We start from the raw sequence: 16,812 nt of genomic DNA on the forward strand, positions 1-16,812 counted from the left end.
GTTTAAGTCCCATAAAATCTGAAGATTGATATGTACACATTATCGTATTATGCGTTCATATTGTCCAGCTATGTTTTTAGCTTTAGAAGAGTTTTAATTTAACTGATCTAGCTACAACTGTACACCTCTAGTAAACCTACCAATCCTCTTTCAGTTTCTGAACCAAAATTATACTTTAAAGAGTAACAGTTGAGAATTGGCAGAGAACTGTAAATTTTGTATTTTGACATTATAACAGGTAATATATTTTCCTTATAGATCTGAAACTATTTTGCATATGCCCAAAATTAGTCAAATTGGCACCAAAATCTCCAATACTTTATTTAAATTGTATTTTATTTTGCAAGAAAAGTAAATACAACTCAGGTTTTATTCATTTTAAGGGAAAAAAGTGAGCTAAACAGAGATCTTACTTTCACAAAAAGTAGCCTTCTGAATTTGAAAGAATTATCTTTGGTGTTATAAATTGAATAATTTCAAAAGTAAAGTCTAGAAGTTCCACAACTATCATTTATAAAGTAGTAACTAATAGCTGCAATGAAGTCTATGTAAATAAATTTGCAGACAAAAATTGCCCTCGTTAAACTGAAATTTCATATTTAGAACTAATTTATATTATTTAACATACTAGTTACATTGTGCTGTTAGATGTAAATAATGACTGCAAAAAGAAAATGATAAAAAGGAATTTAAAGAGAAAGAAAAATGGAGCCCAGTCACTTAAAAAAACAAAAAACAGTAAAACAAAGAAATAACTGGAATACTAGTTAGGAAATAAATAATAAATTAGTCCATAAAAATGTAAATGACCTTATGGCCACTTAGTGCATGTTCTCCCTTTTCAGATGATAGCTGCAGAGATTCACATAGTTGCCCCCTCAGCTAATCCAGAGCAGAGTCCTGACTGCAGGCCCAATCTCAGGACTCACCCCCTCAGGTTTCAGTTCATTCCATCAAATCATGATCTGACAGTGGGAGCAAACCTACTCAGCTGGCTAGATATGCATCTTAATTGAATCAGAATATCAAATGCACATGTTTAGCACTTTGTAGATGGACAGATGCATTCAATTATCTCGATTTTTTAAAAGCCCGGATAAGAATCATTTTAAAATAAATAGTTAAACTGAATTCTGTCTTTCAAACCAAAACAAGACGAATGAAGCTTTCCCTGGCACCTTCCTTCTCGTTTAAAGCAAACTAGAAAGTTAAACTTCACTGCTCAATATGCCATGCAAAATTTAAGTAAAAACACTATAAATATGTGATCCTCCGTTTAGAAGAGAGTCCTGGAAGCTAGTAATTGCTTCTAGGACTGTTAATAGATCATTCTCAAAATAAGTGACTCCTCCTATCAAAAGCTTTGTGTGTATATATATATATGTTTCTTAAATAATGATTTGGTATTTTAGGTAGTTCTCCCAATATTTCAACAATTGAATAGCATTTGTTCATTAATACGTACTAAGCACATGCCATAAGCAGACACACTTGTAGGCACTCGGGTAAATAAAACACTGAAATAGACACAGACACCAGCCCAAAATGAACCAATGATACCCTGAGAGTTTAAGATTCAGATGTAAATGTTTACTTGGTAGCTACTACAGTTAACAAAACCGACGTAATTAACATGTTTTAACAATTTTCATTGCTAAAAATTAATACAGGATGTTCTGACTAATAATAAAAAAGAATAGGGTAATCAAATTTTAAACTTTTTATTTCAAGAACCTAAGTTTTTATTTTCCAATTTAGTTTCAATAAATTGAAGTCAATAATCAGGTTGCACTGATTTTAGCTTGCTATTCTTGATTTAAACCACTAAGGGGCAACATTGTATAAGGATTCAAATTTCACAGTCTGGTGTAATTTGGGACTTTCCTTTCCTTCATGAAATTAAACAAATGCATCTGCTCATACTTATGAATAAATTGTGAGATTATAGGTGATTTTTTAAAGTCTTCTTTATACTTTTTCTAATTAAAGTTATGTAATTAATAGGAGAAATGTAACTATACATTTTTAAAGATGTATATTTCTTTTAAGAGTTTAATAGGAACACCAAAAAAGCAAAAATAACACTGTCTTTATATTTAGTGATCCTACTTTATGTAAAACTCTTTAGGATTAATTTATTTTTTAATGTGACTTTCAATTTTAACGCAGTAAATGCACACCTAGTACTGATTATAGAAAAACACTAAGGAGTTAAACATCTAACATTTTCCTGAGTATATTAATATGTAATAATTGTCAGTAGATGTTCCACTGGAACTTGAACTTATACATGGGGGATGTTAAAAATACAAGCTCAAAGCAGAAATTTAATAAATGTGAGGTTTTGATATAATAAGATATTAAAGCAGTTTTTCTGCCATTATTTTATTTTGTTGATGTTATATTGCAAATGATCATAAATTTTTCAAGTCCAGTTATAAAGTAGCTCCTGTTTTGGCTTTCTAATTCAATAGCTACTTAATCCCTTAGAGTAAATTACAAAAGGCAGAGCCATTTTATTTATTCATTTAATTTATGACCTTTCTTGTTCCAGAGAAGACTTAAGACAATCTATCAAAAATACAAATTTTAAATATCTCATTTTATTCTTCTTTCAAGGTGGCACTTAACCTGTAGAATTTTTCAGTAGCCCTCAATTTTTGACATTCATTTGGGGTCATTAACAACATTAGCTGCTTAGAGTCATTATTTTTATTACATGAGTTTCTAAACATTTCCAGTTCTGGAAATTGTCACTATTTCATTCGTATATATATATGCAGGCGCACACACACACACACACACACATATATATATATCACACACACATTATATATATATTATATATATATATTACACTTATTACAAATACATGTTAAAATTGTAATACTGTGAGACATTATTGCCTGTCTTTTATGAATTCATAAATATCATTTGAATTGTTCAGAGATTCTGTCACAAACCAACCTGGGCTTTAGGCTTCCTTTTCTCACCTCTTATTTGGTGACCCTGATGCAGGGATTAAAATTCTCAAAGCCTCCGAATTTCCCTCTGTAAAACGTGATTAATCATTCACTTACTTCATTCAGGTTACTTCATTGGGTTTGCAAAACTAGTGACTTCATGAAAGAGTGCATATAAAGACTTGGCACAGGATCTGGTATATAAGTGATTATTAATACTTTCTATAATAGAGAAATCATCCCCAACTGGAAATTCTAGAAGCTTTTGCTAGTTTTTGTTTTGTTTTGTTTTTGTTTTTTTTTTTTTTTTTTTTTTTGAGCCACAGATCTCATTTTCCACAATTTAATACTTGCACTACTTGCTGTGCTGGATACTTAGACTGAGACTAAAAAAAAAAAAAAAAATCTGGGTATTTCATTGCTGAGGGCGGTGAAGAGGTAATAATAGTTACCATTTATTGTGGGCTTACTGTTTAGTCAGAATTGGGTTAAATGTTTTTCACGTATTTCTCAGTTGATCTTCACAGAAATCCTCTGTGGAGTGCATATTATTGTCATTTTCTCAGTTTCCAAAGTGAGGAAAGTGAGCATTAGAAAAATTGAGTAATTGGTCCCATGTAATCATACAAGTCGCTAGTGGCTAACAGATGATTTGAAGCCAGGTGGCCTGACTGCCAACCCTGTAATCTCCACCACTTCGATTCTTCATCTTTTGGTTAATGTTCACGTCTGTGCTTATTTAAACAATTCTCCCCTAAGTGTTTGATGTTCTACAAGACAGTACTGTTCAACTCACATTTTATTCTCTACTCTGGTTTAATGAACTTTGTATGCTCAACATATTGCCCAAATTACTTCATTCTCCCTACACTGTTAGCCACCTTTGCAATACACTGTAAGTCATGTCTACACAGTTTCAAGTGGTCTAACTATAAAGTTCCTGGCAATTCCTATTGATCCCCTGTAGATAGTTACACCGAGTGTGCGTTTGCAGGTATGTGGGTGTGCATTTTTTCTGAGTGCATAGGCAATACCACTCAAGAGAGAAGAAGATTTCTTACCCAAAGGTTATTTTCCTTTTTTAAAGAAAAATTTTATTAAACATATCAAAAAACGGTCTTTAGATTTTAGAAATATGTGTTTAAAACTAGATCGTGCTGAGATCTTGTGCAGAAATTGTTTCTACAAGACAAGCAAAAAGGAGAGGAAAAATGATAAAACAGAAGTCAGTTTGTTATTTTTTAAATATTTGTCTCTGTTCACTATTTTTGTTGTTGCTGTTGTTTTTGTGGGTTTTTATTTTATTTTATTTTGAGACAGAGGTTAGCTCTTGTTGCCCAGGCTGGAGTGTAATGGCATGTGCGATCTCGGCTTATTGCAACCTCTGCCTCCTGGGTTCAAGTAATACTCTGGCCTGAGCCCCCCAAGTAGCTGGGATTACAGGCATCCACTACCATGCCTGGCCATTTTTTTGTATTTTTAGTAGAGACGGGGTTTCACCATCTTGGCCAGGCTGGTCTCGAACTCCTGACGTCGGGTGATCCACCCACCTCGGCCTCTCAAAGCACTGGGGTTACAGGCATGAGCCACCATGCCCAGCCTCTATTAACTGCTGAACAAGAAGGTTAAGATTATCCAGAATTATGTGGGAGAAAACAAGGATGGTTGGGCAATAATCCTTGGTAAGAATCAGATTTGAGCTGAAAAAAATCAGAGAAGGAGAGCAGGCAGCCACAGGGAGATCGTGGAAGCCCTGAAGTTTTGTAACTTTGGTCCCGTGTGGAAACATTTTTGGTTATCACAACTGTAGAGGGGTGTGTGTGTGGGGGGGGGGGGGAAGGTTATTTTAGTTATCTGTTTAGCTGTTAAATATCCTATAATGCACAACACAGAGTCCAAAAACAGAATATTATCTGGCCCAAGTTATCAATAGAACCAAGATTGAGAAATGTCCTCAAGAAAGATATTGAAGAGACTTAGCAATACTGGGACTAGCCACTGCAAGGTTTTAAGCATGACATATTGGAAACAAAGAGATGTTATATTGTTTTGAGCATCTGAGAGTATTGGGGACACAAATAAAAATAAACTAAAATTTTTTAAATGTATATCCAAAATAGTTTAAGTAGTAGAGGATAGTGGATATGTGCTTCTTGAATTTAAGACTCTTAAATTTTGATGAGCAGTGAAAAAGAGGGAGAAATACATAAAAAAAAAAAAAAAAATACAGGCTCCTGGCGTAGTCTTGTGACCACAGAAGATACAAAAGCATTCGGCCCATGTCAAATTGCTCTATTTTCCTTATCAGTAATTAGTTGGAAAGGAGATAGATAATTAGATAATTCTATCATACTTCATTCTGTATGAATATATAACTTTTCTGATCTCTTTTTTACTACCTTAATAAACCTGTACTGATACCTAACTGCTATATTTTATTTGCTACTTTCCAGTGGTAAACAAAGGAAGGTATCTATGTTCCTGGGTGTTTTTTTAGTTGGGCTAGCTTCTTTTAAGATCATCACACTTCCCATGCATAGACCATGTTAGCTGATGTCACTGTCTAGCCTAGCTTCTCATAGTCCTTACTAAGCATTTGTTGATAAGAATGTGAGGTGAATGGAATTAAGCATATATATAATATATATTACACATTATATATTATATATAAAGTATATATTATATATTATATAATATAAAATATATACATATAGACTTTGAGGGATCTACCAAAATTCATCGAAATTTAAGGACACATCTTTTACATAGAACTCCACACATATTTAAGCACCTCCACATTGCTTATTCTGGCTTTTTTTTTGCTTGTAAAACAGACAATAAAAAGAGGGGTAAATAAACCTGTAAAATGTTAGTGTCTTAAACATTTTATGAGTTTACATAGTGTTTGATGTTTTATTTACAGCATACTAGAAATATGCTACTTTGTTATTAGTGGTTGCAGTCCTAAAAAACTATCTAATTTTTTCACTTTGTGCTTAAGAACAGAGCATGATCTAAAGATTTGGACATTTGCTTCGGTTTTGCCACTGACGAGTTATATGACACTGGGCAAAACAGTCACTCTGAGCCTCAGGCTTCTCCTCTGTCATATGAAGAGTTTGGGCTACATCAAAAGTTTCCAAAATCAACAGTAAAAAAAGGTTTTTAGCAGCAAAATGCTTTTTGGAAAGACAATTCAAATCAGAACCTCAGCATATAAACAAAAGATGAAAATGAGATTGCTCTGAAGATGAAATTGTGTGTGTGTGTGTGTCTGTGTGTATTTGTGTGTCTATGGAGGATACTACATAGCCAAGACCCTTATCCACAGGGTCTCTCACTTCCTCTTATCTCCAAAATGCCCATTCTGATCACTTTTTTCTACAAAGTAGTCCAAGAAGATTTTCAGAACTCTAAAGCTAATGGGAACCAATTTGAAAACCATATAAATTAATGATATATGAGTTGTATTTCAACTTTAAAACATAGGATCCAAATCAAAGGTGTTGATGTTTTTGTCCCATCATTCAAAATGCTTAGGAGAAACCTCAAAGAAAATGGTCTTTTGAGTTTTAATTTAAAATGGCCATCTGATCAAAATTGGACTCTTCAGCTGTCACTCTCATTGTTTATTCCATACAAAAATAGCCAAATTTAGAGATTTTCAACATTTCTACTCTTAATATGTATGCAAACTCACTCTTAGTAATTATCTTAGTAGTCTTAGAAATTATCCTGGACAACTTACCTTATTTATTTTTTGTATGTCCAATGACATCACTTCACTTTAATAAAATTGTTTTGTCATTTTGTTTATTTTTTTTGACTCAATATTGATGAATTACTTAAAATAACACTAACAAAAACTAGATAACATTAGAGAATTACTGTTAATTATGTCATGTGTGAAAACGGTTGTGCATACAAAAATTAGTCTAGGGTGGTGGTGCACGCCTGTAATCCCAGCTACTTGAGGGGCTGAGTCATGAGAATCATTTGATCCCAGGAGGTAGAGGTTGCAGTGAGTCGAGATTGTGCCACTGCACTCCAGCCTAGGTGACAGAGTGAAACTCTGTCTCAAAATTAAAAAAAAAGAAGAAGAAGAAGAAAAGGAAAATGGTTTTGTGATTATGTGAGAGAATGACCTAAATTTATTGAGATTCAAGCTAGTGTCTTTAGAAATTGCTGATGAGTTGATGAGTTGAGTACTGATATCATAATATCTGGAATTTATTTTTCAAGGGTTCAGCCCTAGACAGAAAGACAGATAGTGGACAGAGAGAAGTAAATATAGAGCTAGTTAGGTAGACAATTAGATAAGGCAAATATGGCAAAAAGTTTACAATTGTTAAATCTAGTTGCCTGGTTTATAGATGGTGATAGTACTATTCTTTTTACTTATGTTTGAAAATTTAAATAGAAAAAAATTAATAAGTAAAATAATAGCATATCATATATGAAGAAGCACCACATCTACTTACCAAACAGTGAACCTAAATCCAGTTATCTAATCTATTAAGCACTACCTTGGAAACAGCTTGACCTGGTGAAATTAGGGCTATATACTACCTATGGAGCCTTCCACAAACAGTTTAATGTAAAATCTCAAGGTCCTTATTTCTAAAATGGGAATATTAATAGTAAATCTTTGGGGAGTATTACTTCTGGAACTCAGAATTGAAAAGGAGATAGTCCTAGTTTCATTATTAGGGCTATTAAATTATAAATATAATTATAGAAATTGAATAGGAAAATGTATGTAAAGTAGCTAGCACATTGCTAGACATTTAAAAACATTCAATAAATTTGATTTGGTAATAGTAGGAGTTCAGTAGTAGTATCAGTAATGGCAGTAAGAATAGTAGAAGTTATAGTAGCCATTTTAATAGTAATAGTAGCAGTTTTAGTAGTATTAATAGCGATACTAGCAATACTAGTGGCTATAGTTATAGTAGTTTTGTGTCTTCCTCTGTAAAATACAGTGATGTATCTCATAGGGTTGTTATTAAGTCAGTTCACATTTATATTTATAACAACCTTTGACACCTAGTTAACCCTAACTAAATATCTGCTATTAGTAGGGTTGGTGGTGGTGGTGGCGGTGGTAATGTTTGCAGTTGGATATGACATATTTGCTATATTATTTTTGCTTTCTCTAACAAGCCAAAAGTAAAGAAGAAAAGTTTTGTTTCATGGATATAGCATATATCAGACATATTTAATTTTTTTTTTTTTATAAAACATATTCTTTAAAGGATGCACTTCTTTCCAAACTTCTATATCTTTCCCTTTACTCTGAACTTGAATGGAACAAATTATTTAAGTGACAATTATGAGCTCTAAGTTTTATCTAGACCTTTTCTGTACCATATAGAATCTTTGTTAACTAGGATTAATTTGATTTGTTAATACAACATAATCATTGAGACTCATTTACATTGAAGAAATGATTTTGCAGTTAGTTTATGGGGGAAGGTGAAGGATGGGCTGGGTATTTATATGTTGGAAGTCTTTTGATTTAAACTTGGGAAACTTCTAAGTGGTCAACCACATATACACTTTGGAACATCCCTGAGTTTTGCTATCACAATTTCCAGTATGTGATTCAACTCTCCTCATATGAAGGGAAGAATTTTGTAATTGAGCCAAGCTGTGGTTTTTAGTAAAAATATAGTGAGCATTCGTATCTAATTTGTGGCCAGAATGTGCTGAGGCCCATGATCTTTACTTGCTTTGTAAGCGTTCTGCCAACCACTGAGAACCTCAACTTCTCCTGAGGTATGGAAAGTGCTAGTAGTATTTATAAAAACTTTAGGGGTGCTTTCATACATGCACAACTATATTGGGAATGATACTTTATAATTTTTCTTCTTTCCTTCTGAGAAGTTTTATTGCTACGTGTTCACCAAATGTAGAACCAGTGAGAATAAACATTATAGTTGCTTCTTACTGCTTTATGCAAGTGGGCTTATTAATAAGAGTTAATTTTCAAACAAATTTAATGTTAAACTTTTAAATTAGTTTAATTAAAAGTCGTAAAAGAGTTTAGTGTGAAAATTAATAAATATAAAATTAGCATCATGTATTTTAGGATATAAAATAGTTTGTGCTTTTCATTACATGTGACAGTATAAGAAGAATGACCACATTATTCCTATCAGAATAAAATAACCAAATGTATAAACAGCACCATGTTTTAAAGAGAGTTTAGGGAAAAAAGATAGCAATTTCATTAAGAAAGAAAGAAGATTAGATATATCACATAAATATTTTTAAAAGGGCAATTATGATACCACAATATGTTTATTTTTATATTACTTTCTGCCCTCAATTTTTTGTTGTAAAGTTGAATGAAGAAACATTTTAAATTGCTAAGGTGATTTTTTTGAAAATTCAAATCTAATGACATGACTCTTTGAAAGAGTGGGAGTTTAGTAATAGGATTATCTTTCAATTAGACACCAAAGCAACCAAAGTACTGAGTTCATTTAATGAATAAATACAAAAAAAGTGCTTTTTACTTATATGCAGACATTATTCTTTCCAAATATTACTATTATGCTGTGTCATAATAGTTGAAAGATTTTACTTAATACATTTATATTATTGAATATTTAGTATCAAGTGCATTTCAATTAAGGATGTCAAGATATATCGAAACAGTCTATTTAACAAACATATGTTTATTTTATTTTATCATAATTATTTTATATTTTACTTTTCCTACTAAAACATTACTTAGACATATATATCAATTAACTTTTATGATAGTTCAAGAAAAACTCATATTTACTTTCTCTATATATGAGTCTTACTCTCTGCTTACCTCAAAAAAATTTAAATATAAGTAATAAAATAACATATTTTACTTCCTTTGTTAGATGAATTCTATTGAGTATGGTATAAGAAGTTAGGCCAGCTGCAAAGTTGGGCACAGTCCCCAAAACCACCCTCACTTCTGACACCAACTGCAAGTTCAAGGGGTGGTAAAAACCACCCTCAGTTTCCATGCTTCGCTAGAAGTGATTCACAGAACTCACTTAAAGCTATTATACACACAGGTACAGCTTCTTATAGGAAAAGGATACAAATTAAAGTTAGCCAAAGGAAAAAGCACACAGGGCAGAGTCAAGAAGCACAAAACACAGAGCTTCTATTGTCTTCTCCCCATGCTGTTAAAATGCATTACTCTGACTGCTCTGACGTGTGGCAGTGTGTTTGAAGTACTGCCAACCAGCAAAGCTCACTGAGCCTTTCTGTCCAGAGGTTTTGGGGGGACCTCATCAACTAGACATGATTGATAGACTCACTGCTCACATGGTTAGTCTCAGTCTCTGGGTTGACTGATACCACATGAATCAAATCCTGTACTCTAAGTCAAAATGTCCTATTTGTGGCATGACCAGGCCCTTCTCTAAGACTCTACAGGTGTAGTTAACTCTTGCCCTAAATCACATGGTTGAATTTTCCAGTATGACCCAACTCCTACTCTATGACCAGACCCAGCTTGAAGACTATACAGGTGTGGCTAACCCATACTCTAAATCATATGATTGGACTATCCTGTATGACCCAAGACCTCCCAAGCAAAGAAAGACATTATAGAGATTACCTTCTAGAAGCTGAGGGCAATGGCAAGACCTCTCTTTGGGCAAGACCAAATTCTTTACTACACATAGGGGTTGGAAAGGTTAGATGTTCAGTTTTCTTGTATGTTAGTGATATTGTTTTGTCTATAAATTTTCACATCTTCCCAATAACCTTTCATTTTCTTATGAAATTAGTGTATAGATATTTGAAATATATCATTCCTGGTAGTTTATCTCACAGATATGGACAGCAATAGGTTTTCCCAAGTCAGTTATTTTATCTTATAACATTATCATTCTCATACCTGAAAAAAACATTTGAAATTACTAAAAGGATGTCTATTGAATAAAAACACTTTAGATTATTTTAATGTATCTATTCAATATTTATTTGTTGAATTCTCTTATATGTCAGATATTACATTAAGTACTTAGTATGTAATAATGAATAAGACCTGGTTCTTTCCTTAAGGAATTACAGTCTAGTGGAAGAAATCAATAGTGACATGATTACAGTAGAAAGGGATAGTTACAATGAAAATGTACAAAGGGCAGTAACTAATCCAGCCTTACAATTTCAGAAATGGGAGGGGTACCCAAAATGTGGGTTGAACGTTCATAGCCAATTAATGGAAGTGGGAGGTGGGGCAATCCAGGCCATGCAAGTGATATATGCAAAGGTTTGCTGTGAAAGCACATAGCAAAGTATATCCTATTTACCGTGGGTGGGGCTCAGGAGTTAGGTGCAGGGGTAATCTATGGAGGTTGAAGGTGTGTGTACTTCACTCTTACACAAGAAAAGCCTCATTATGTGTTTAGTAAATGCTGTCACTGCCATTGGTTAAATGTACTTGCTAACACAATTCTGAATGTAGCTAAAAAGAGGTGAATATGTATTATCTTAAGAGCATATACCAAAATTCTAGACAATTTGACAACTTCATTCAAACAAGATATATTTAGTGTGATTATTTGCCTGGCACTATGCTGGACTTGAGAAGACAGCGCATGCAGCTGTATACATATACAACACAGGGATACAACATGTCTGCTAAATAAATCAGACGTATTTCCTCACATCAAACTTACAGTCGGCCAGGGAGACCAACTTCAACCACATAATCACACAAGTGTTTAACTGCATTTAAGATGTGTAATATGGGCCGGGCGTGGTGGCTCAAGCCTGTAATCCCAGAACTTTGGGAGGCCGAGACGGGTGGATCACGAGGTCAGGAGATCGAGACCATCCTGGCCTACACGGTGAAACCCCGTCTCTACTAAAAAATACAAAAAACTAGCCGGGCGAGATGGCGGGCGCCTGTAGTCCCAGCTACTCGGGAGGCTGAGGCAGGAGAATGGCGTGAACCCGGGAGGCGGAGCTTGCAGTGAGCCGAGATCACGCCTCTGCACTCCAGCCTGGGCGACAGAGCGAGACTCCGTCTAAAAAAAAAAAAAAAAAAAAAAAAAAAAAAAAAAAAAAAAAAAAAAAAGATGTGTAATATGACATAAGTTTCATGGTAGTGTAATAAAATACAGAAAGGGGACCTGCCTAGTCCACAGAAAAGGTAAAGGCTTGCTGGAGAAAATGATTTGATCTGGTATTGGGTAGAGGTGAAGGTGATAAGGGAGAGGGTATTGAGGTTATGAGGGGTATGAATCACAATTCCAAAAGACAAGACAATGTGGTGAACCAGAGATTGAAGAGAACAAGATGCATTTGCAGTCCTAAAAAGAGAATGTTCTTCCTGGAGAGCAGAGTGTGAGTGAGATGGCACACTAGCTGAGCTGGAGCATCAGATAAAGCCTAGAGAATGGAATCAAGTTGGCTACAATAATGCTATGGCTTTTGTCCCAGAAAAGGGAAATTTTAAAGGTTTCAGTTTATCTGCTTTTATGGAAACAAGTGAGTTGGGCCTACCTGCATTTTTAAGAGGTTATTCTAGGTAACCAATAGAGAAAATAATAGGGTGGAACAGTGGTAGAAGCAGTGATCAAATAAGATGTAGGGGTTCAGGTGAGAGATGTGGGGAGTTTGGATAAGAGGCAGTCATGATGGAAAGAATGGATAAATTCAAGAATTTATGATGCGTTTATAAGAAAGTTGAAGAGAGGGAGGAGTTAAGAATATCCTAGAAGTTCCTGGAAATTCAGATGACTAGAAAAAAATGAGTATTTGGGGAAGGAAAGCCAAATGCTATCAAGAAGTCAAGTAAGACGAGTTGAAGCAGTGGGACTCAGATGAGAACTGATTGAAGAGTAAGAAATGAAGAAATGGAAAAACTAAAAACCGAATAGATATTGTCAGAATCCAAGCAAAAATCAATCCAACAGCTTAATATGAGAAAATAAGAATTATTTATTTACAAGAGAAAGAAGAGAAGACAGAAATAAGAGATTGGTAGTAGCAGTGGCTGCCAACAAGATGACAGAGCACTGGGAGAGGTGAAGGTCACTGGGAAATTCCAAGTAAATTTACGGCCAACAGGACTTTTACACACAGAAGTATACAGTGGATGATACTTTTCAAGGTTGATTTGCCCTACTTATTTTTGATATAACCAGTTCTAGCTCCTTCAATTTTTCAGTAAACTCACTTTACTAGATAACACTTCATACTATTTGGTTTTATGATAAAATAGAGAAAGCGCTGAATTTCTAGTCTGGAACTCCTTGGTATGACATAAATAAATAAATAAATGAATAAATAAATAAATAAATAAATAAATAAATAAATAAATAACAGACTAAGAAGACAGAAGGAAAAAACTCCCCTATTCCAGGAATTTGTAGAAATCTTGGGAACTGTTTCAATTTTTGGCCAATCTATACCTCAATGGATCAGAAGATCTCAACCGACATTAAATTAAGACTGGCTAATATCAGGGAATAAAGTGTGTGGCCACTGATCAGTTCTTTATGTGGGGATATTAGTATTTTATTTCAACCAACTATACCAATATGCTCGCTCAGCTATTATTCTTAACCTCATTAATCTAGCATGGTATGCAAACCCAAATGTTTTCCAAGAACTGGAGGGAACATAATATGTGAAGAGGCTATTGGTAGAACCTATAGTGAAGCAAAACATTCACTCCATGTTCAGGCATGATACATCATAGGTATCTAGATACTTATGACTGAAATGGTAAATCAATATTTTTGATTCACAGGAAAACCAAATGTCCATTTAAAAATTGAGTTTTCCAAGTTTTCATTCTAAGAAAATATCTTGGAGATAATTAACATGAACTTTGACATGCTCCCGGTACCATACAAGCTGAGTGACCTTAGTTATTTTGGTTAAATTACTTGGATTCTCTAAGTATCACTTTTATTGTTAATTAAGTGGACATAATAAGACCTATCTCATAGGGCAGTTCTCAAAAAAGGATTGAATAAAAGTGTGTGTGTGTGTGTGTATGTGTGTGTATATATGTATATGTATGTATGTGTGTATATGTGTGCATGTGTGTATGTATGCATATACTTGCACAGACCAGGACCTGGTATAGAGTAGGCATTCAATAACCATTAGATACTTTTGGAAATTACATTGAAATGGTGTCTCATCATCACAGCAAAATTTTCTCAAGACTCTCAAAAATATGTGTTGAAAACTCCTGGAGGCAATAGAATAGAGCATTGAACAAAACAAAAACTCTTGTTCTCACAGAACTTATAATTTGGCAACAGAGTACTTGTTAGTAGAATTGTACATTTTCTCAATTTTTGCAAACTTTTCGTATCTTCGTAAAATGAACTATGGTGCATATTAAAACTAGTCAATTAGATCAGCTTTGTGAAACCAAATCAATCATTCTTCCAAACCATACAGCATTTGTTTGAACTCATTGATACTGAAAACTATGTTTATTAGACCTTCATGTTTCTCTTTAAGAGATATCAATGAAGTAATTTCATCCCTTGAGTTTCCCAATAGAATGTTAAAGATATGAAAGCTAAAAAAATACTTTATTAATAAATTATTCACTTTATTTTTCAGTTGAGAAACTGAAGCCTAGAGCAAGGACATACAGTTAGCATGTCTAAAACACATTCTTTAAGTGGTGTTCATTTTGTCAGGGGAAAAAAACCTACCTCTTCTAACTTAAATGCCATATAATTGGTGAAAAATGTACTGATTTGAATAATTGCTGTTTTTGCTAATAGCTGGATTCCAATGGGGAACTGCTCATCCGAAACGCACAGCTGAAACATGCTGGAAGATACACATGCACTGCCCAGACAATTGTGGACAATTCTTCAGCTTCAGCTGACCTTGTAGTGAGAGGTAAGAGTTTCAACATTTTAAAATTACAAAACCAAAGGTATTTGACTTGCATAAACATGTATAATCTTCTGGTAACTCTAGTGCAAATTCTTATATATTTAGAGTCTCAATTCCATGCCTAAGAATGGAGATTAAGCTTCTTCCCATGCCTAAGAATGATCTATGCCAGACAAGTAGTAAACAATGCTGATTTTGTTTGTTTTACTAACTACATCTTCTAGAAAGTTACACCACATACCTCCTACTAAATGTTTATGCTTTGAGACTTACCAAAAGCTCTCATTTCCTGCTAATACTTTTTAGTGTGTTGAGTATAGTGCTGTTTCCTTTTTTATTTCTCTGGAAAAATATATATACTGATGCTGTTTTTACTATAACCTCAAGTGTTATATATTTTTTGTCTTAGAGTGTAAAGTTAATTTATACATATATCATGTTTTTATTTGTTGCTGGTTTTCAAATTAGTGTTTTTGTTCTTATGAATAATATAATTGAGATTGTGATGGAATACACATTTATTAAAAATGCAACCCCTTTGCTACTGGCCATTGCCATAGCAGTAAGGCTGGCTGGGAACACAGCACACCTTGCTTAAAATAAATAGTTAGCTCTTCACTGACTGCCCTTTAGCTTAGCACCCAACAAGTACCATGTGTTGACCCCAGCTTATTTACCTTTAATGTCTCACTTCATGTAGCCAACTCCAACCATCTAACTAATCCACAAAATTACCCTTTAACTTCCATGTCAGTTGCTTTATTCACAGTATTCCTTCCATGTCTTTTTCTTATCATTTGTTGCCCAAATCTTATTCATCCTTCAAGGCCTAGCTAAAGTATATACTAAGTTCATGAATCCTTCTCTTAATTTCCCCAATATGAGCTCCTATCTTCTGAATTTTCATAACATACATTGCTTTCTCTCATATGTTTTATAAGCAATCGGTACACAGTTAGCTCCTCTAAGTTGTAAAATTCATATACGTATTTTTTTAGTGAATGGCAGAGTTCCTTTGCATTGTTTCATAACTCTCTTTCTTTCTGTCTCAGTGTCAGTTAAAGTTACTATTTTTTCACATTTCACCTACTAAAAATATTTATTGAACATTAATTGCATATTTTGCCTTTGCTTTTCATGCTATTGGAGAAATAGGCAATAAAATGATATTTGTGGCTTAATTCCGCTTCCACACCTGAGTCAATATAATTTCATTCAATCTCATGCAGCTCCTGCATTTCCCTCTAGAGCAATGTTAATATGGGGTCCCTAAGCAACACAGGGCAAATGCTGAAAACCCTTTTACTCCATTTGAATATATTCTCCAATAGAGTTATAAGAAGTCTAGTTGAAGTTTCTTCATCAGAATGAACTTGGAAATACATTCCATAAACCACTTATTGAATAATAACAAATAAAAATGAGACTACAAAATCCTAAGTCAAACAAAGTTCATTTAGGTTCAATATTTTCATTTAAAGTATTTTGTTATCTGGGACATTGATTGTTTTCAAGAATTATTAGGAAGAGGAATTAGAGGGATTAGTTCACTATTCTTCCTAGTCAGACCACTAGCTGTTAAGTCATTTCCAGAAGTAGCCAAAGTGTATGTTTAATTGAAATTGCTTGCCTATGAAAATGATTAGCATTAATGTTGCAATAGGAGTTATGTCACAATGTGTGGACATCAATGTCTTCATATGATTACATGATTACATTTTAGTAAACTTACTGTCGTATTATCATAGAATGTAATATTCAGAGTGAAGAGGAATTTTACAGATAAAATGCAAGGGTAGTCATGATACTGTCCACACATACTTAGGAAATTAATTATCATCACTATGTATATTTTTATAGAGAGTCAATAAAAAGAAGCTATAGCAGATATTATGCAGAAATAAAAATGTATTTTCTTTTAGTCCCAGGAAAAATGCCTTAAAGTGGCAGAACCTGGTGAGTGCATTCAGTA

General features: G+C 33.7%; 1 protein-coding gene across 4 annotated transcripts in view; it reads left to right on the forward strand.

Moving 5' to 3' along the window:
* CNTN1 (contactin 1) overlaps positions 1-16,812 on the forward strand; it is a 428,408-nt gene that overhangs the window by 301,434 nt on the left and 110,162 nt on the right. For all 4 annotated transcript variants that reach the window (XM_023182834.2, XM_023182837.1, XM_023182836.1 and 1 more), the window contains one exon: positions 14,723-14,843. In XM_023182834.2, the coding sequence (XP_023038602.1) occupies positions 14,723-14,843 (121 nt within the window). The remainder of the gene's footprint in view (positions 1-14,722; positions 14,844-16,812) is intronic.

Source organism: Piliocolobus tephrosceles, chromosome 10 (assembly GCF_002776525.5).
Source record: "Piliocolobus tephrosceles isolate RC106 chromosome 10, ASM277652v3, whole genome shotgun sequence".
NCBI lineage: Eukaryota > Metazoa > Chordata > Mammalia > Primates > Cercopithecidae > Piliocolobus > Piliocolobus tephrosceles.